The sequence below is a fragment of the Schistocerca cancellata genome, chromosome 2 (genome assembly GCF_023864275.1).
Source record: "Schistocerca cancellata isolate TAMUIC-IGC-003103 chromosome 2, iqSchCanc2.1, whole genome shotgun sequence".
Lineage (NCBI taxonomy): Eukaryota > Metazoa > Arthropoda > Insecta > Orthoptera > Acrididae > Schistocerca > Schistocerca cancellata.
The window spans coordinates 505119052-505141906 of NC_064627.1; the positions used below are offsets into that span (position 1 = coordinate 505119052).

The 22855-nt window shown below is 39.0% G+C and overlaps 1 protein-coding gene across 2 annotated transcripts in view; it reads right to left on the bottom strand.

Moving 5' to 3' along the window:
• Nucleotides 1-19263: 19263 nt before the first annotated feature.
• The window catches only part of LOC126162045 (cyclin-C), a 49650-nt gene continuing 46058 nt past the window's right edge, over nt 19264-22855 (bottom strand). For both annotated transcript variants that reach the window (XM_049918283.1, XM_049918284.1), the window contains one exon: nt 19264-19715. In XM_049918283.1, the coding sequence (XP_049774240.1) occupies nt 19513-19715 (203 nt within the window). In that variant the 3' untranslated portion in view covers nt 19264-19512. The remainder of the gene's footprint in view (nt 19716-22855) is intronic.

Genomic DNA, 22855 nt, shown 5'->3' on the forward strand with positions numbered 1-22855 from the left:
ATCTAATATTTTTATTTTGCATTTTCTGTTGAACAAGGTGAGCTATAGTGCCTCTTACAAAAAATGAAGTTCATTGATTGCAAGATTCCAGTGTTTTCAGTGAATTCACACAGTAATTTGTTTATTATAGCAAAATTGAAAATTCAATTGAGAAGTAAAGTGGCTGGCTAGTACTTACCCCAGGGAGGTGAAAGTCCAAGTACTGCTGATACAGTCATTTACAAATTAAAAAACTGTATGTTCAGAATTGTCATTTCTTTCCTCAAAGAGGAAAGAGGGATTGCATGAGGAAGGATAGGAAGAAGAGGCAGGTCACTCAGACCTCATGCTAGTAGGTGGCCCATGGGGAAAAAAATAACATTTACACAAGCCAGGTAAATTTTTTTCGTACTTTTGTATGTGTGTATCAGCAATACATGCCATTTTGCAACCTGGAGATAAATACTCATCAGCCATTGTGTCGCCACATTATTTTATAACTTGTTACACCCAGTACATCCATTTTGTTATAAAATGTATTGGAACAAACTGAAGACTCACTTATAAATTATTAATTACTTTATTCTGATAGAAGCCTAGGGCTATAGATAGAGTGATGCTGAATGTAATGCATTTGGTAGTCAAGAGAACAGTCTGTGAAGTCTGCACTGACTACCATAGTACAATATTGTCAAAAGATGTTTCACAAAACCCAAAGATGTTCTGGTCACATGTAAAGGCTGCTAGTGGCTCAGGTATTAGTGTCCATCACTCATGGAGACACAGGAACTGAAATTGAGAGTAGCAAGGCAAAAACGGAAATGCTTAACTGTTTTCAGAAGTTTCTTTACAAAACAAACCCCCGGAAGTATTGCCCCAGCTTAATTCTCTTGCCACTGGAAAATGACTGAAATAAGTGTTAGTGTCCATCACTTTGAGAAACAGTTGAATTCGTTAACACTGAACAAAGCCCCAGGGCCCAATGGAATCCCCGTCTGTATCTATACTGAATTTGCAGCTGAGTTAGCTCCTCTGTTAACTAAAATCTATCATAGATCCATTGAACAAAAAACTTTGTCCAGTACCTGGAAGAAAATACATTCCACACCTGTCTACATGAATGGTACCATAAATTATCCACAAAACTACCATCCAGTATCCTTGAAATCCATCTGTTGTAGAATCTTAGAACAGATTCTGAGCTCAAACATAATGAGGTATCTCGAACAGAATGACCTCCTCCTTGCCAACCAGGATGGGTTTCTAAAATGTACATTATGTGAAATCCATGTGTCTCACAGGACATCCTGAAAGCCACAGATCAAGGCAGTCAGGAAGATGCAGTATTTCCAGATTTCCAAAAAATCATTGTCACACTTGTTATCAAAAGTAAGATGGTAAGGGGTATCAGATGAAATTTGTGACTGGACTGACAATTTCTTAATGGGGAAGATGGTGAGTCATCAACAAATGTAGAAGTAACTTCAGGTGTATCTCAGGGAAGTGTGTTGGGTTCCTTGTTGTTCATGTTGTATATTAATGAGCTTGTGGACTATGTTAATAGTAAGCTCAGACTTTTTGCAGATGATGTAATCATCTACTATGAAGTACAGTCTGAATGAAGGTGTATAAATATTCAGTCAGACATCAATAAAAATTTTAAGTGGTGCAAAGTCTGGCAACTTACTTTAAATGTTCAGAAATGTAAAATTATGCACTTTAGTAAACAGAACAAAACACATATTATCCTATGAACATAATATTAGTGAGTCACAGTTAGAATCTGTAAACTTAGTAGGGCATGAAGTGGAACAATTACATAGGCTCAGTCATGGATAAAGCAGATTTCAGTTTATTGGTAGAATACTAGGGAAATGTAATCAGTCTACAAAAGAGATTGCTTACAACTCTTTGTTTGGCCCATGCTAGAATATTACTCAAGCGTGTGGGAGCCTTACCAAGTAGGACATGCATAATATATTGAACATATACAGAGCAGGGCAGCATGAATGGTCGCAGGTTGTTTAAACCGCAGGAAAGTGTCACAGACATGTTGAAAGAACTGAACTGGCATACTCTTGAAAAAGAGACATAAATTATCCTGAGAAAGAACCAGCTTTAAACCATGTCTCTACATATATACAACAACCCCTTACATATTACTCACATACAGATCATGAGGACAAGATTAGATTAATTACAGCATTTACAGAGGCATTTAAATGATTATTCTTTCCATGCTCCATATGTGAATGGAACAGGAAAAGCCCTACAGTGGGACATACCCTCTGCCATGTACTTCACAGCAGTTCATGGAGTATAGATGTAGAAATAAGTGTGGAAATTTCCATGGTCTTTTGGTCATCAGGTATGGTGTTTCATACCACTCCAGCAGACTGATGTATAACATTCTATCCACCCCACCAATGAATGATGGTCCCAAACTATAGAAGATATAATGATTTGATATTTAGAAGAGTGCAGCTCTTGTCTAGTTTAGTTATGTATTTTCGCATGTGGTGAGTATACCAAGTGACACCACGTCCTCAAGGTGATGCGAGATGAAGTACCTGCTTGGGCATTTTATGCAGTCAATGCATCGTCATCCCAGGTTGAAGCAGGGCAGCAAGCCCAAAGTAAATGCCCTCACTGTAACAATGCTGGGAGCAATCCATGAAGAAACAGTAGAAGACTGCACAGTCATGTTCAAGAATTACATTGAACTAAATACCTTTTAAGAACTATATCTCAGTAATAGCCAAAACTATAAGAATTCAAAATACTCAAAGCAGAGAACTTAGGGAGCTATCAAAACTAAAACTATTACTATAACCAAAATTTTGACAATATTCAGTAGCCATCCTCTTCAGGGTAACTAAACTGCAGATTTCTGGGAATTGTCTTCCCTATACACCATCCAATTTTGGTTGTCACGTGACACTTATCTCACTTTCCTGAGCATCACTGGACAGTTCAAAGTCAAGATGTCAGTGTAAGATTAATTACATGGAAGGCTACTGCCTGTACTACTCTAATAGGTGATTGGTAAACTGAATTGGCAGCTTGTACCCAGGAGCAACATTTCCTGCACCAAGATGTTGGTGGCACACAACAGTTCTCTTGTGACCACTTGTCTATGTTGATTTCTCAAAATCTTAAGGAGCTGCTGGCTGCTGAATACACAGCATGACAATTATTGAAACATATGAAATAAAATTGTCATAACTTTTGAACAGTTTACATTAGGATCTTCAAACTGCACTGTTGGCCTTAGGGCATGATGGGACTTAGTATGAGCATGCGCATGTGCAAGTGCTGTGTTTTTGTCAGCCATTTGCACATGAAAATGTCACGGTACAGCTTGCCTGAGCATACAGCACTTGTGAAGGCCTTCTATGTGAGCAGTAACAGCCCAACTGCAGCTCAAAGGAAGTTTGCGATGAAGCTCAAGCTGACAATAACCTGTCCAAGTGTGCTAACAATCAAGAACTTGATTCGCAAATTTCAGTTGCTAACAATCAAGAATTTGATTCGCAAATTTCAAAGAACAGGTAGTGTTTGTGATGGCAGTGTACACAACGTCAATTTCCAAAAAGGGTGAAAAAACCTGAAAACATCAGGAAGACGTGTGCTGTGTTTAGAAACCAGCCTCAGGAAATCAATCAGACAAGCTGCATAACAGGCGGGAATCAACTGGGAGACAATGCAACAAATTGTTGTCGACGACCTACATCTCTTCCCATACAAAATTCAAACCCATCAGCCATTAATCCCCAGAGCAATGGAACAGCAGTTGTGTTTCCCCAACACTACTGTCCACAGAATTGACAAAAAGGACTCTGATGTGCACATGGTTTGGTTTAGCGACAAAGCCCACTTTCATTTGGATGGATTTGTCACTAATCGAAACTGGCACATTTTGGCGGCTGAGACACTGGATTTCGCAATCGAGAAGTCTCTGCACCCTCAACAGGTGACTGTGTGGTGTGCAATGTCTAGTCAAAGTATAATTGGTGCGATATTCCTCGATGGCACAGTGACTACCAAATGGTACGTGAAGGTTTTGGAAGATGATTTCATCCCTGTTATCCAAAGTGACCCTTGATTTTGACAAGATGTGGTTTATGCAATCCAGAGCTCAACCCCATCAAAGCAGGAGATTGTTTGATGTCCTGGCACTTTGGGGACTGCATTCTGGCTCTGGGATACCCAGAGGCCACTGGCATGGGCCTCAATTGGCAGCCATATTCTCCGGATCTGAACACAAGCAACTACTTTTAGTGGGGTTATAGTAAAGACAAGGTGTACAGGAATAACCACAGAACCAGTGCTGAGCTGAAAACAACTATTCAGGAGGTCATCGATAGCATTGATGTTCCAACACTTCATCGGGTCATGCAGAATTTAGCTATTCATCTGCACCACATCATCGCCAATGATGGCAAGCATATCGAACATGTCATAACCTACATCCAAACATTTGTAGTGATGTTTACATGATGAATGAAGTGTGTGAATGCCGTAGTTTGTAGCTAATTTATGTTGTTTTTTTCATATAGTTCACTAATATGTATATGGCCTACTGGACTGGGGTCACTGGCAGTTGGTCCATCTGCAACTTGTAGCCATCCTCCCTGCATTCATCTTGGCTGAACCATCAATTCTGCAGTGGCAGAACACACCGTCAACAAAAGACACATGTTTGTTTTCAAACAGACGAAGGTGCTCTGTCATGCCAACAGGTTTTGGGATTCAGTCATCAATGAGGTAGTGGAAATAAGAGTACATGATGATCTTGTCGACTGGAGCAGCAGCTTCAAATTGAAGGAAGGAAGGAAGGAAGGAAGATCGGGTTTAACGTCCCATCAACATTAAGTTCGTTAGACACTGAGCACAAGCTTGGATCATGTCAAGGATGGGGAATGAAATCGGCTGTGCTCTTTCAAAGGAACCATTCCAGCATTTGCCTGGAGTGATTTAGGTAAATCATAGAAAACCTAAATCTGGATGTCTGGACACAGGTTTGAACTGTCATCCTCCCGAATTCGAGTCCAGTGTGTCAACCACTGTGCCGCCTCATTCAGTGGTTTCCAATTGAGCTCTGCAAGGGATGTAGCATTAGAAAATCTAGATCTACATCATCATATTGTGCAATCCACCATATGGCGCATTGTAAATGGTACCTTGTACCACTACTAGTCATTTCCTTTGCTGTTCCAGTTATGAATAGAGCGAGGGAATAACCATTGTTTATATGCCTCCATACGAACCCTAATTTCTCTCATGTTATCTTTATCATCCATAATGCAAAACATACATTGATGGCAGTAGAATATTTCTGCAGCCATCTTCAAATGTCAGCTATCTAAATTTTCTCAACAGCATTTCATAAAAAGAACATCCAGCCTCCAACGATTCCCATTTGAGTTCATGAAACATTTTCATATTACTGGCATACTGACCAAACGTACTGATAACAAATCTACCAGCCCATATCTGAATTGCCTTTATGTCTGCCTTTAATCTGACTTGGTGAGGATCCCAAACACGTGAGCAGTCGCAATAGTGTCTATATGGTTCCCCTTTATAGATGAGCTATACATATCTAAAATTCTTTCTATAAGTTGAAGTTGACCATTCTCCTTCCCTACTACCATCCTCAATTAAGGAATGCTCTGATGTGGAGGTGACGACATCCAGAGCCCCCCACCCCACCCTCCCACCACCACAAAAAAAAAAAAAAAATCCAATGACTATTGTGGAATTGTGGTGTATTCATCAAATGACATGCATTTGTAGTCCATTTGGTTTGTGTACAAAGGAACAAACTGGACATGAACTCAACACTTTACCTTGTAATGAAACTGGCCTAACTACATCATGTTCTATGTACCAAGTGTAATTTCCAATACAAGACATTTTATCACACATTTTGCAATATCCTTTTTCATTGTCAGAAATTTTGTAAATATTTCATATAAAAATTGTCTTCATTATTGTGATGAATGTAAATGTCAGAGAGGCATGGAGAAATTTAATAATCTTTGACCAGTGTGTTGCTATCTTTGTATTTAACAATCTTTAGACTATCAGTGGGTTAACTAAGTTAATTGCTGTGTCAAGAGAAGTTGTTTATGGCTGCATGTGGTCAAGCTGGGCAACTGGTGTCCATTATGTCTAGATAACAATGTTCAATATTATCCTTTTATAATCATGTTACTTATAATTTGTGAAATCATTTCAAGAATACATCACCAAAGTGAAAACTGAAATGTGTTCATCGCTCTGATTAGAATTGAAACAACAAAATCAAACCTGTGAACTTCTGCAAATCCAAATATTTTGTCAATATTCTAAAGGAAAGCAAGAAAGATGAACCACGAGAAACAACAAAGAAGAATTTTACCAGCTAAGTATCAATTATTTTGATCAATCAACATTTCTGAACTTTCAACCCAGTTTGCTCAGTGTGCTGCTATGAAGGACAAAGTATATGTTCTGAAAATCAACAGAAACAGAATTTAAATAATTAGTTTGAATCAGTAATTATAGGGTGGGGGGGGGGGGGGGGGTCAGAGCCTCAAGATGATAAGTAGTAAACTCGTTGAAACGTTGCGACAGCACGTCACAATTCAGCTGATAAGCCAAGAAGATTTTATCAGTATCAGTGACAAAGACAGTCCTTGGTTTACTTAGAGTCCTTTGGTACTTGGCAATGCTGCATATGACTAAATTCAAAGCAGTAGCTATTGGACTGAAATAATTCCTTTCTGACACTCCAGTGTGCTATTAATCCCTCATGACACTAAATGATGAATGACTTCAATACTTTGATGGATCTCCAAGAATTCTTGAGACTGGTCCAACTGACTACACTCAGTTCTCACTACCCACATATTTGTAGAAATCAGGGCCTACTTCTGATTACTTTTATCATCATCTCAAATTAGGTATCATGGAAAAAAAGTATCTCACTGTGTGCTGGTCTGTGGCTTCCACTGTCTCTCTTGTAGACAATGGGTATAAGGTAATGAGGCATCTGTACATCTACATCATACTTCGCAAGGCACCTAAAGGTGTACTTTTTGTATCATTAACTGAGCCCTCCAACCCTCTTCCACTCGCAAATAGTGTGTGGCACGAATGATTGTTGGTAAGCCTCTGTATTGGTTCTAATTTCTCGAATTTTCTCTTCATGCTCATTATACGATATGTATCTGGAGGAAGTAATATGTTGTCCGACTCTTCCCGGAATGTGCTCTCTCAAAATGTCTGTAGTAAATCTCTCTCTGATGCACAACGCCTCCCTTCTAAAGTCTGCCACTTGAGTTTGTTGAGCATATCTGTAATGCTCTCATGTCAACTAAATGATCCCATGACAAAATGTGCCCCTCTTCTTTATATCTTCTCTCTCTCTTCCATCAGCGCACCTATGTAGCAGCATATGTAGCAGCATTCCTCTAAAACTTGTTTCTGTTAATCTCTTCCTAGTGTCTCGGCCTGGCAGTGATGTAATCAATGTTTATGCTTTCTGTTGACAAACTGAGGCAAAATGTAATGCCATGGCCTCTGTGATAACATACATTGCAATGAACATTTGTCCCAAGTTAAAACTCTGTGCCAATTGAAACATGAAACTGCAAAATTCAGCATCATGATAGTCACATTTGCATTTTGGGACCAGATATTTAAATTTTCCTTTATGTATTTTCTTAGCTAAAGCCTGCAGTGTTTGTTAGACTGTTATGTGACTAAGTTACAACCAAGCCTTATCAATGCTAAATGATGGCACAGAAAAAGGGCTGTTTTTGTGATTGTTTTGTTCACACTGATGACTTCCCATACTGCTGGAATGGGTGATTGAGTCCAATAACAGTCACCCTGGCCACCTTTTACTGTTTGAGAGGTTGTAGTGTTTGGAGGAGGACTGGCAGGACTTCATGGTTGTCTCAAGAAACATACAATTTCCATAGATTAGATGAGAGGAGAGTTTCCTGCAGCACAGCCTTGAATAAAATTTCCTTGATCTTCTTGCAGTGTCAAATTAGAGTAAAAACTCCATCATCTTCACCAGATACAATTGACTGTTGTAACTCCATCTTTGATGACTTTCTATGGGAAATATTTGGTGTGTGACTGGACAACTTACATCACCATGATGACATGCTGCCAGATATATTGATGGCTACAATGCTAGTGGTGTCACCACTTCCATTGTAACATAAGGTACTTGCAGTCTTCATGTAGGAATCCCATTTACATTCATCACTGAATTTATAAAGAGCTCAAATTCAGTATTGCATCTTCTTCATAACTTGCATACTTTTTTTTTTTTTTATCGGAAACCTCTTTCTCCAGACACTCTTGGTTACATGAGAATGAAACATACAGCCATTTGTGAAACACAGAAAAAAGTAAACCTGCATTTTCAGTGTAATTCGGTGGAGCACACTTTCCCTCCACTAGTGAATAGGATTTTACAAATCATGTACACTATTTAGTCTGTCAACATTAATCAAAGAGTAATTTCAAGTTTGGACCATGTGTGAATTGTCACTTTATCACAAAAAGGTTTGTCAGCGTGGAAAGTTGGTTCCATAAATACACCACAGCATCATCATATGGCCATTCAGTCTGCCTCGTGAATCATTGAAGTTCTGCCTCCTTATGATCACCCGCAATTGGAAACACCAGCTCATGACCACTACATACTAATTACGACATTCAAGTATCCTGAGGAGAATGCAAAAGAACTATGCACTGCCTTTTTAGACAATTGGTAGGTCTGTGTCAATACAGACTGAAAGCAACCTTGCAATCAATGTGGCCTCTAGGTATCCATTCCTAACAGCAGTACAAACTCCTCACCTGCAGGATGTGTGGAGGAGTTGTGAATGGGAACACCCGGTAAGGAAACTGAATCACTGGTGTCAAGTTCTCATCACCAACATCACCGGATTTCTAACGTCTGTCATAGAAGAATGTGGAGATGGCCAGGCGTGCAATCCCGTGGATTCAGCAGAGGGATGGGTCACTCGTATTTTGGACTGATATCATATAAGAATGTCAGACACTTCTCATTGCTGTTTAGGATAATTTGAGGGTTGTGCAATATTGATCATCCAATCTATTGTCCAGCTCTGAAGTCAATATTTCTGCAGTACATTTCTCATTCTAAACAAAGCATGCATACTCCATGCTCGTCTTCTTCCAGAAGGTAGGAATGAACCAAATGCATCTGCTGACATGAGCCCAATTGACCAAGCTTGGGTGTGGTAGAAACTTTCTGTGTCATCAGCCTTATACAGTGGATGACTTCGGCAGAACCACAGACGAAACAAGGGTCCAAGTATGTTATTAAGCATGGGACGGAGCAACAGGGTACTGACTGTTATGCTTAAGGAGAATAAGTTAATAGGGTGCTAATTTGTGCAACATACTGCTATAATTTTGGTTATTGTTTTGCTTTTATTTCTCAGCAAAGTTATTCTTATAGTTTCATGACACCTATTTTTTCTTTGCCGTCCACAACTCATGGTTTACTGGTTAGCGTTGCTGCCCAGGACCACAGGAACCTGGGTTCAATCCCCACCCGGGTCGCGAATTTTCTTCGCCTGGGTACTGGGTGTTAGTGTTGTCCTCATCATTTCATCATCATTCAGAAAATGGGGAGACTAGAAATTGAAAAGATCGGGAATTAGTATGGGCACTGACAACCACATCATTGAGCGCCCCACAAACTGAAATCATCATCATCATCATCATCATCATCATCATCATCATCTTTCATTGCCAGCTCTCCTAGAATCTAAGCCCACACATGAGCAAATATGCAGCTGGTGAAAGACATATTAAGCACTTTGGTTGCTGTCCCGATTAAAGATACTGTTGTTCATTATGACCTCTGTGGCCACTTTGATGATGGAGTCTTTGTAAGTTGATGCTTCGGACAAGATTTTTATTTCATGAAACATAATTTTATGTTTATTTATGGAACTGCTTTGGGCATTTTTTTTCTGAATCATGATTTTTTTCATACGTTATTATTGTTCTGTACAACATTCAGATTCTGTTTTCTAAATGACAAATCAGTCAGTCATGTGTTCTTCACTATCTACAGCAAGGAATAGCTTCTTTATGGAGTATTCCAAATGGGGTACTTCAGTATTGACTCCCTTTTGCCACATTGTTATGGTGATGTGTGTATAATCTGCCCACAGAGCAAGGAAATTCTCTAGTAGCTTCTTCAGAAAATGAACACAACACACCCTAACATGCAGTGCATTATCAAAGTAGAGAGAAAAAGAAAGTTGCCATTTTTAGATGTTTTAGAAGAACATAAACCAGATGGAATACTCACCCATTCTTTTCATCACGAGCCAATACACACTGTCATCGTTAGTCCAAAAGAGAGTGGTTTTGAATATGTTGGTACACAGGGTTATAGCAGTTTCTGAGAATGTCCAGTTGAATTCCAAGGTAAAATGTCAAAAGCACATCTTCTAAATGAATGTTTATGGGAGTTTTGCCAAGAGCTGGAACTGCAAAGTTGCTCAACAGTTACAAGACAATCTCCCTATTGCAACTTCCTTTCTGTGTGGCTACATCTAGCAAAACAAGTAGGATCCTGGGTAGACAGGAAAAAAGACCTATTTTCTGACAGGCCAAGAAAAAAAATATTCTGCATCCAGTTGAGGGCAGTCTTGGCCTCGCGTTCTCTGGAATTTATACCACTATTTTGTCAATGTAGAAGCTGCTAAATCAATCAATAAGTACTTATAGTTTCTGAACAATGTGCGAAGCACCAATGGCATACAGAAAATTGTGATTTAGAATGATCTGTGGTTGCTGACCATACATCAGAAAAATTAAGTTTCATAAAGCAAGCCTTGTCTGGTGCAGTAACTTATTGGGGCACTGTCATCAAGGAGACATAGGGATCAGAATGTGCCAGCCACTTAAATGTGATTTGCAGAGTATCCATGCAGATGCAAGAATAACTTGAGGCAGAACAGCAGCTATACTCATAGTGGTGCACGGGTGCAGGCTCTTTGCACTGATATATAGGGTGGCATACCTGAAGTTCCAGTTTCAAAATGCTGTAGAGTGCAACTGCTCAGAATGACATTGAATTTGAACAGCATATTGTTGATGCAGGGGGAAACACCATGGAACAAAAAAAAAAGTAACGAAAATTTTACAAATACATGGCACTGTACGTGTCGTAACGTAAATGGGGTGGGCTACAAATGATAGATGAATCGCAAAATGACAGCTATGATTTGAGTTGCTCATTATACCATTCATACTGTTCATTGTGCGTGACTAAACAAGTTCAGCAGTCAATAGTTGTGGCACTGTTAGTGGGGTAAGCCCATCCATTACAGCAAGGTCGTACCACAGCACATAGGAAAACCTGGTTTTTAATTGCCCTGAGGCCACAAAGCCACATAAAAAGTAAAATGACATTGGTTTTTTAATCGTCCTTGAGCTAAAAATTGCATAAAAAGCAAATGACATTGGTTTCTAATTGTTGTGAGACTGGCACAAGATATGTTCAGTATACTTCTCCTGTTTCTTCCCGTAGGTTGAAATTGAGAAACACCAAGTTCCCCAACAGATCGGAGTGAGAATGTGTTGCCCAATGTGTGCCTTCAAACTATAGCAACATTCATAACTGGAGCACTGAACACAGCATCTTTCAGATAACCCCACAGCCAGAAGTCACATATTATTAAGATCACATGATCTGGATGGCTGGGCTGTACGGAAAAGACAGCCAATAATTCTAGCATTTCCGAAATGCCTCTGCAGCAGTCACATCATTGGCTATGCAATTGCAGGACAGTGCCATCTTACCTAAAAATAATCCTGCCCACACATCCACACTATTGAAGTGTTGGAATGACATTGGTGGGCAAAAGACTCTCACACTGTTTAACAGTGATGGTACAAGTGACAGGACCCGCAGGACTCATCTCCTCGTAAAAATACAGCTGTATGACGAACAATGCAGAAACCCACATCACACAGCCACCTTCACAGAATGAAGTGGTAGCAGTTGATGTGCGCATGTTCTTGGAAATGGGAATGGGCTTCATCTGTCCATAAAATGTTCCATGGTCACTCACTGTCCACTCCCATGTGAGAAAGAAATTCCAAAATGAACGTTTGTGTTGCTGGCAGAACAGCAAGCAGCATCTCCTGAATACAGGTAATTTTGTATGGATAATAATGTGAATGTCTCATGGGATTTCATGCACTGTGCTCACAGACATGTCCAATCTTTGGGCAATTTCCCTTGCACTGCATGTATGTACACTACCCCTCAATGCTGTGGCCACATTTTCGATAGACATTGGATCAATTGCTTTCCTCCCTCCACCACACTGCACTTTGAAAGAAACTGTCTTTCAAATTTTGTAATCATTTTCTCCAGATTCTTAGCAGACTTTTTCATACCCTTCAGTGTCTGGAACTTCTGCAGGGTTACTAGCACACAGTCACTATTCTCGTAAAAGAATTTTACCAGCAGCGTATGACACTTCATTGAGACAGTCATATTGGGCAAAGTGAGGAACAGCCTTGTGCCATGCATATGTTGGTGTGCATATTCCGACGCATAAAGCACCACTTACTGGTCAAACTGGCATTCATTTTTTCTTTTGTTCCATGACTTTTTCCTCCTGCATCAATAGGCTGTTCAAATTTAATGTCACATTGAGCAGTTGTTCCATTTCTACAGTGTTTTGGACTGTAACTTTAATTATGGACATCCTGTACTACAGAGAAATTCACCGGTTTTTTTTTATGTTTAGCGGGAGTCATGGTCGTGATAGCTTCGGAGACATTGGCACAATCTCTGGAGATCAATGCCACGATGACAAAAGTCATCCAACACAGACCAATTATTTGCTATATAAGGAAATCACAGCAGTAGTTATGACAGTCACCTGATGGTTTTTACCTAGTTTCCTTTGATTAACTATTAGTTTTCACAGACTTTTGTCACTGGGGATGATACACAAGTGAGACTTTGGAAAGCAACAAGTACTTTATTTTTATTGATCAACGTAAGGAATGTACAAGGGGTGGACAAAAATGCTGAAACACTGAAAACATAACATATTACCATGCCTAACACTGTGTAGGAAACCCGTTAGCTTTCAAACCATCTTTCAGTCATCTCAGTATGGATGAATACAGGTTTTGTATGGTTTTCAAGGGAAACTTATCCCATTCTTCCTCCAAAATAGTGGCAAGCACAATAAATAATAATGGAAGTGGATAGCAATCACACACTGTTCTATTCAAGGTAGACCACAAGGACTCAGTAGGATAGAGATAAGATGACTGTAGTGGTCGAGTGACATGTGACAATTCATCCCCTGCTCACAAAACAAGTCCTGGACAAGTCAATCTTTGTGAACAGGGCCCTGTCATCTTGTAACACAGCATCACCATTGGGGAACATACATTGTGCCATGGGATGGACCTGATCAGCCAAAATGGTCCCATAATGCTTTGCAGTAATGAGACCTTGCAGACTAACCATGAGGCTCTTGGAATACCACAATATGACTGCCCAAATCACCACCAAACCCTTACCATGTTTCACTCTCGGGATTTAAACTCAGCCAGAAGTTGGAATCCATGTGAAACAAGACTCATCCAATCACATGACTTTCTTCCATTGCTCCACAGTCCAGGTTTCATGGCTTTGGCACCACATTTCTCTGTTACGAGCATTTTCAGTGCTGATGTGTGGTTTTGGAATTCCAGCTCACCCTACAGTTCCCAGCTTGTAGAGGTCCCTTCATGTTGTTTTGATGCTGACGGTGTCTGCAAATGTGACATGCAGTTCTGCAGTGACATTTGCAGTTGTCATCCTATTACTTCTCGTCACCATCCTCTTCTGCAACCTTCCATGATCAAATTCATTTAGCTCTGACATAGTGTCCTCACAGCTACAAAGAACACTGTTTTGGCCATGACTGATGCCTGCTACATGTTGAGCATATTGCAAGGTGCTCTTGTGTTCAAATACAACAGCACAACCTGCAGGCTTGACTAGCATCTGCATTTATGTTCAATCAAGCATTTCTCGTGGTGTTTCTAGTAACTTTAAAATCTTATGTATTTCATTTTGCAATGTTAACTGCATATTCACAGCTCCATACTGGCTCAGCTGGTATGCCACAAGTGTTCACATTTGTAAAAATGCATTGAATGAGGAATGAAAAGTCATACTTTAAGCTGAAAAATCCTTCATTGACATACTCTGGCAGTATTTGTGAATCAAGTGAGAGTGTGGAAGTAGGTGGCTACTCTATTTCTACAGTCATGCACTTTATTGTAGTCCTCACTGCCACTTCTCCTTCACCTTGTCAACCTTAGCAGTCCATCCACAGTACCAATATGTACTAAAAAGCCATGTGCGATCTTGCGATATTTCAGGTGGTCATATCTCGGGTTCTATTGATGACAAAAATAAGGGGTCAAGATTTCTGGACAGCCCTTGGCCTAGCAACTATTTGTATGCTTATTGGAAGAATAGGCACACTGCAGGTATGCTATAGTACAGGGACAAAATTCAAATATTAGACACTTTCCCTAGCCCAGGGAGATTGAGCAAATCTGTTGGTTCTTTTACATTAGGTATGATCTAGGATGTATCTTAGGTGCCTTATAAAAGCACCATTTGTTTACAGGCAGTTCCTGTCTAAATCCCAAAAAACCATGACTTTCAGGTACAAAAAGTACGAATTGTGGGAATGGCAACTTCTGTAATTTATATTCATGGCAGATTGTCAAAATTTTTACCATATGTTCTTAAAATGATATTCTTGGGGAGCTTTAAAACTTTTTTCAGTATGATTATGCTTTACCAAGATCCAAAGGTTCAAAGTAACCATACTTATGCACATAATATCCAGTCTGAGGCATAAATGTAGTTTTTACTGACATAGTGAACAGATGGAAAGTGTTCTAGGGTAATCACAAGGGCTCTGAGGTCACAACATTATGTTTTTAGCCAGCAATTTTTCACCAATAAAATTTTAGTCACACTGTCTCTGTATAATGGGCACTTGATACCTATACAAATATGCCCGAAGTGAAACTTCCTGGAAGATTGAAACTGTGTGCCAGACCGAAACCTGAACTCAAGGCCTTTGCCTAGACATGCCCAAAGTGGTACAGCAGTGACAAGAAACGGGTTAAAAAGGTTCTAAACATGCTTTAAAAACCCTTAAAATGACTGCCAAAAATTACATAAAATTGGAAAGACTGCAAAGTCAGGAAAATGCTTCTAACAACATTTTTGCTCTGTTAACATACAAATCGTAAGCCAGGCATTTTCGATGAACTGTGATTGATACGCAAAGTATCCAGAAAAAAAAGCAAACAATTTTGTGTTAATCTTGTATTATGCATAGTTTTATATTGTTTATGCGTGTCCAAGTACACTAGATTCTCACTAACCCCACCCACTCCTTGCACGTACAGGTGCTGAATAAGTGGAAGTGCCTGAAATTTTGTTTAGACTCATTAGGACTATATTAAATTCAAGGACGGGAAAAACCCACCATGGTTCAACAACAAAGTTAGGAAACTACTGAAAAAGCAAAGAGAGCTTCACTGCAAATTTAAACGCAGCCAAAATCTCTCAGACAAACAGAAGCTAAACGATGTCAAAGTTAGCGTAAGGAGGGCTACGCATGAAGCATTCAGTGAATTCTAAAGTAAAATTCTACGTACCGACTTGACAGAAAATCCTAGGAAGTTCTTGTCGTATGTTAAATCAGTAAGTGGCTCAAAACAGCATATCCAGTCACTCTGGGATGATGATGGCATTGAAACAGACGATGACGCGTGTTAAGCTGAAATACTAAACACCTTTTTCCAAAGCTGTTTCACAGAGGACGACCGCACTGCAGTTCCTTCTCTAAATCCTCGCACAAACAAAAAAATGTCTGACATCCAAATAAGTGTCCAAGGAATAGAAAAGCAACTGAAATCACTCAACAGTGGAAAGTCCATCGGACCTGAAGGGATACCAATTCGATTCTACACAGAGTACGCGAAAGAACTTGCCCCCCTTCTAACAGCTGTGTACTGCAAGTCTCTAGAGGAACGGAGTGTTCCAAATGATTGGAAAAGAGCACAGGTAGTCCCAGTCTTCAAGAAGGGTCGTCGAGGAGATGCGAAAAACTATAGACCTATATCTCTGACATCGATCTGTTGTAGAATTTCAGAACATGTTTTCTGCTCGCGTATCATGTCATTTCTGGAAACCCAGAATCTACTCTGTAGGAATCAACAAGGATTCCGGAAACAGCGATCGTGTGAGACCCAACTCGCTTTATTTGTTCATGAGACCCAGAAAATATTAGATATAGGCTCCCAGGAAGATGCCATTTTCCTTGACTTCCGGAAGGCGTTCAATACAGTTCCGCACTGTCACCTGATAAACAAAGTAAGAGCCTACAGAATATCAGACCAGCTGTGTGGCTGGATTGAAGAGTTTTTAGCAAACAGAACACAGCATGTTGTTCTCAATGGAGAGATGTCTACAGACGTTAAAGAAACCTCTGGCATGCCACAGGGGAGTGTCATGGGACCATTGTTTTTCACAATATATACAAATGACCTAGTAGATAGTGTCTGAAGTTCCATGCGGCTTTTCGCGGATGATGCTGTAGTATACAGAGCAGTTGCAGCATTAGAAAATTGCAGCAAAATGCAGGAAAATCTGCAGCGGATAGGCACTTGGTGCTGGGAGTGGCAACCGACCCTTAACATAGACAAATGTAATGTATTGTGAATACATAGAAAGAAGGATCCATTATTGTATGATTATATGATAGCGGAACAAACACTGGTAGCAGTTACTTCTGTAAAATATCTGGGAGTATGCGTGCGGAACGATTTGAAGTGGAATGATCATATAAAACTAATTGTTGGTAAGGCGGGTGCTAGGTTGAGATTCATTGGGAGAGTCCTTAGAAAATGTAGTCCATCAACAAAGGAGGTGGCTTACAAAACACTTGTTCGACCTATACTTGAGTATTGCTCATGAGTGTGGGATCCGTACCAGGTCGGGGTGATAGAGGAGATAGAGAAGATCCAAAGAGCAGCGAGTTTCGTCACAGTGTTATTTGGTAATCATGATAGCGTTACGTAGATGTTTAGCAAACTCAAGTGGCAGACTCTGCAAGAGAGGTGCTCTGCATCGCGGTGTAGCTTGCTGTCCAGGTTTCGAGAGGGTGCGTTTCTGGACGAGGTATCGAATATATTGCTTCCCCCTACTTATACCTCCCGAGGAGATCACGAACGTAAAATTAGAGAGATTCGAGCGCGCATGGAGGCTTTCCGGCAGTCGTTCTTCCCACGAACCATACACCACTGGAACAGGAAAGGGAGGTAATGATAGTGGCACGCAAAGTGCCCTCCACCACACACCGTTGGGTGGCTTGCGGAGTATAAATGTAGATTTAGATGAAGTATACATTCATTTCTAAACATGCCCCGAATCTTTATCTGTTGCGATGATGATACACAATGCTGGCATGCAACCTATTTACAAACATTATATTCACACAGCATAATGTACTCCAGGAAGATGCCTGCAGCTTCAGAATCAGCAGTGTGAGAAATCTTTATGCCCTTTCGTTTGTCACTTTTCTGCACACTTCTGAATATTTCTTCACATGTTAAAGTTCGGTCTATCTCATGTTTTCCTCTTTCAGCCACTTGGCATCATATTCATAAATTTCTCCTTCTCCTCCTGTACTGTACAGCATTGTTTAATATTGTAATTAACTAACAACATTGTTGCACACAATAATTCATTGTTGTGCAAGTCATTTCTGATTGACCGACTGGAGGCCAGATGTGAGCTAGATTACTGAGGGCTGGATTATCAAGAGTTTAGTGTCTATAAATGTGTTGAAGGAAATAAACTGTCAAAACTTTATCAACCTATAGAATTCATTTTATATAAAGAGCACACCCTACCATAGCAGGGAAAAGCAGGGAACAAGCACAAAAATGCTCCTCTCAGAGCACAAAGAAGGCAAATATGATCCTCTTCAAAAGACACAGAAAAGTGTGAACCAGCTGCCTCAGTTCTCATTCTGCCTTCCTCACCAAAAGTTTTGGCAAGCCAGCATAGGCACATTTTTTGTGTTGAATGACAATAGCAGAGAGAACAATGATGGTGGAATAGAGAGGAGACAGTGATGGTAGGAGAGAGAAAGTGGCTGTAAACAAGAAAGGTGGATGAAGACGACAGCAGTGGGAGCCGAAGTGAAAGCGGATATTGATGGTCAGTGAGAGACAGTAGCAGTAAAAGAGAAAGGAGATAGAAGCAAAGGGAGTATAAGAGAGAGGAGATAGTGGAAATGAAAAATACAGATGAGTGGAGACCATACATAGGTTTTGAGGGTCTGGACCCTTCCACACCAACACAGTTTACCATGTGGGTATAGGAAAGGATGCATTTTGAATCAAATTTTGAAACACTTGGGTATAAAGGAAAAAATAAGTTGGATCCCACACAATTTTTGATCTGTCAAGATATGGTGGACAGAGTAGCAATGAGGAAGAAAGACAAAATGATACAGTGTAAATAATTAACTACACAGAGAAACTGAGTAAAAGGATTTAGAATGTTCTGTGTTAAAAGAGCATGAATGCATTATTCTACACGCCAAAATTTTTGGGAAGGAAGGCAGGATGAGGATTGAGGTGGCTGATTTCCCACTTTCCTGTCAGAGTCTTTTGAATAGGAATATATTCAACTTTCGTGGTCTGATAGGAGCATTTATCGCTAGTTTTAATTCATTAATATCAATTGACATTATATTGTAGCATGACCACATATTACACTAACAAAGTGTGTTGTGATTTGTTGAATGTATGTGATGTTTGCCCTGAATACCAGTTTAAAAGTTTATGGCCATTTTTCGGAGCACTAGAAGTAATGGTATGGTCCAGATTTGTTGTAAATTATTTGCTATGTATTCCACATCCCTTATTCACTGTGAAATAAATCCCACTCTTCACTTCTGGGTACAATGTGAAACTATAGGGAGTTAAGCATGAACTACTGGAGTATAACACACAACCCAAACTACATATTGCAGTGAAATCTTCAGTTCTCCTGCAGTGTGCAATGTAGGCAACTGGATGGGATGGAGAGACAAAATATTACATGAAATATGAGCAACAAGGGCAGGGGCTTTGGAATAACGCAGTCCAATAAACAAAGTAACAAACTAATACATTAAAAATATTTTATTTCTTAAATGCACATAGTGATATAAAAGAGTCAGGAGTACACACTCAATATCTCAGATATCACAATTTCCATTTCATCAAAAATGTTTAACATAAACATTTAGTCAATTATTTTTATAATGCATAATGCATTATAATAATTAGTACAATAATAAAATAATGCTGCTGTTCAATTCATATATCTATATGTATCACCATGATTGTTGAATGCCTCTAAGAACCTTAAGTTCATTATCTGCTAGGTTGTGTTTTGGGCTTAGGCATCTTGGCAAGCAAAGCTTGTATATCTTTCTTTTCGTCATATGATTTCCACAGCTCAAATAGGTTAATTACATACCTAGCAATTTCCTGTATTTTCTCTATATCAACATTCAGCTCAGCAAACCACGTTTTTAAGTCCTTGTGAAGAATTACACAAGCAATCTGAAGGCACCCTGAAATGCAGTTAATTATTATTAAGAATTTGTATTAAGCAAAAATACACTAAACTTGCTGATCAATGAAAATATTTACTCCATGCACAAGATTGGAACTCTATTTTATTAATGGCTTAAATACAAACATATACTGACTGTGTGAAGAGACTTTCTTGGCTTACATCCCAACCTGCCAGGGGACATGTTTTATTGTTGATATTTCTAAACTCAAAACTGTGTATATGTCCATTGCAACTGGCATTTTTGAGCTAGGCAGCTTGTCACTTAAATGTTTGTTGCCTATTTTAACTACCAGAAAAGATAGTATGGAATCTGCTGAATGTGAAGTCTAACAATTAAACTCCACCTATTTCTAAACCAGAAAAGGATTCACAAAAAGGTACATTTGGAACACAGCTCTCTATGAATGCAAAATGTGAACATTGAGATTGAAGAAATGAAACAATTATAAGTCTTTGAAATGTGGTGACAGAAGAGACTGCTGAAGATCAAGTACATTAATAAATTAAGAATGGAAATGTTCTGGATTAAAGTCAATGTGAAAATGTGCCATACAAAGAACATGTTGAAATGAAAAGAGAGAGTGGTTGGGCACATGTTAACACAGAAGTCAAGTTAAATGTATGGTAAAAGAAAAGAATTGTAGGAGCAGATGACTACATTAGGCAGATTGTCAATGATATGGGATGCATGAGCTGTACTGATATGAAGAGGATAGCTTGCAAGCAACAAGAACCAAGAATGACATCAATCCAACATTAAAGGTTGATGAGCAAAACAACATTGTTAAGAATGAAGCAGTGCAGTAACTTATTTAGAAAAGTTGTAAATATAAAATGGGGTTGTGCACACAAATTCTAGTGACTCAGAAAATAACAAATTCTACATGAAATATTTTTAAAACATGAATAAAGAGAGCAATCATGAATGATAGTATTCCTAAAAAGGAGTATGAGAATATTTACATAACAATCATTTGCAGATGAGAAAACTGGGTGTTCACAAGAAAAAGCAAAGTGTGCACACTGAAGATACATTACACAAAGAATTCAATGACATTATAGTGTCATCCATTTTCAGTTCTGTAACCAGAAAACTCAAAGTCTCAAAAATAAGTTCATATGAGGCCTACAATATGGCTAAAATCATACTATGAAGTGATAGGACACACAGTGGATGAGCAAGAAAATCTAGACTGTAGGTAGTAACCAACATCACAGCTGAAAAATATTTTATTCTGCACACAATTTGTGACTGTGGTAATAGATCTCCAACAGATGTCTTACACAAAAATGAGATAAGAAATTAGTAGTATCACAGGCTGAATCTCATATCACAATGTCAGAGCGAAGAAGAGTTCACTCATTTTGAATTTCAACAATACTACAATGCAGTAAATGATTGATGCAACATTTTAATAATAATCTTAATTAGGCATGACCTTGTATAATATTTGATGACTTGGTAGAAGATATTTCAGCAAGTGTGCAAACTGCAGATAGTAGAACATGATCCCAGGAAATGTTTGTGAAACTGCCAGCAGTTCCGCATAAGTAAATGATGAAACTGCATAATATTTTCTCATTTTAATAGTGTGAGATAATACTGCATTCAAAAAGCAAAGGTATTTGAACTGGTTTGCAGCAACAGAAAAGAGGCAATTCTTCAAACATACAAAAACAGGCAAGTAGGTGGGAGATGAAGTGGTATCAAGCAAGGAGTTTAAAGAACCATACTGAACATCAAAATTGAAGATAGTTAGCACATGAGAGCAGAATCTGAGCCATTTTTCACTGTTTTTACTTGATAATGAATGTTCTCCCATTCTTCTTTCCGTTTTACTGTATCTTCTATTGCATCATTCCTATGTAGTTTCTTATTTTCTTTTTTTCCCCTCTTTTCTTTTGATCTTTTACTTCTAAAGGATATCCAAGGCATTCTGACATTCAAGATTAGTTATAAGATCAATCTGCTGAATTATAAATCTTTTTCCCTGAAACTCATTTATAAAATTTTCCCATTAGATTTTATATTACTGCAGACAATAGTCAGGTAGACTTCCTTTTCTTACTTTTAAAAAGGCTTCTGTTAAAGTCACAAACTAATACAGAATCAATAAGTTATACGTTTATATAAGATCAGATGGAAAAATAAAGCTAAACCGAGACAAACTAAACATCATCAAGCATTTATTAGGGAAGTGCAGTAGACCCACTTTAATTAAAAGACAATTCTCTGATTTACAATAACATAATATCTTGTGAGGATCACTGTAAAACTTGAGAATAAGCAGAAAATTTGTGCCTGGAGCAGCAATTAATGGTTTACCAACTATGCGCAAATTCACTGCAACACATGTGGAATCTTTACTATGCTGAAAAGAATTTTGAAATTGATGTAGTTCAAAGGGTTAGTTTGTAATGGGTTCATTTTATTGGCACATGTGTTGTATATACACACAATAGACTCCTTATGAATTCTACTTGGAGGATTTATGCTTCCCACAAGTAACCGTGGAGAAAAATAATATGAACTGTCTTCCAAGGGAATACACAGACAATATTAACTACTATAGTTCAATTCTTTTATCTTGGCGGCTCGCGCATGCCCGCCCAGACGCGGGAGATTGCTGTGTTGCCAGTTGCACACGACGCACGCGCCAATAGAAGCAGCGCCATAGTATAGCATAGTTCGCAAGCTTACGTGTAGGGGGGAGCGCGCAGTTCATGAAGTAAAGCCACCACGGCCGCATTAACCCTTTCGCTGCTACAAAGACGTGCTCCCTGCATTCCACGCTGTGCGCGATTTTGTCACTGCACTGCTCGCCTGTGCAGACACATCGTGTTCCGACTGCTTTGACACTCTTATCAATCGATTCCACAAAAACTATTTGGCCCAAAAATTAGATTTTTACACCTCTTCTTGACTGATACCTTCCCCCCATAAATTACTTAATTTTGTTTCGATGTTCAACGCATTTATTATGCAGCATTAAATATAGTAAACCATTGCACGAAATTTTGAAGAGTTTGCAGAGGTAAAAGTCCATAGGGTATACTTTCCGTATGGTCGATTTTAGTTGCCACAATGTTGAGAATGAAATGTGGACAAGATACCTAAATTTCATATAAAATTTA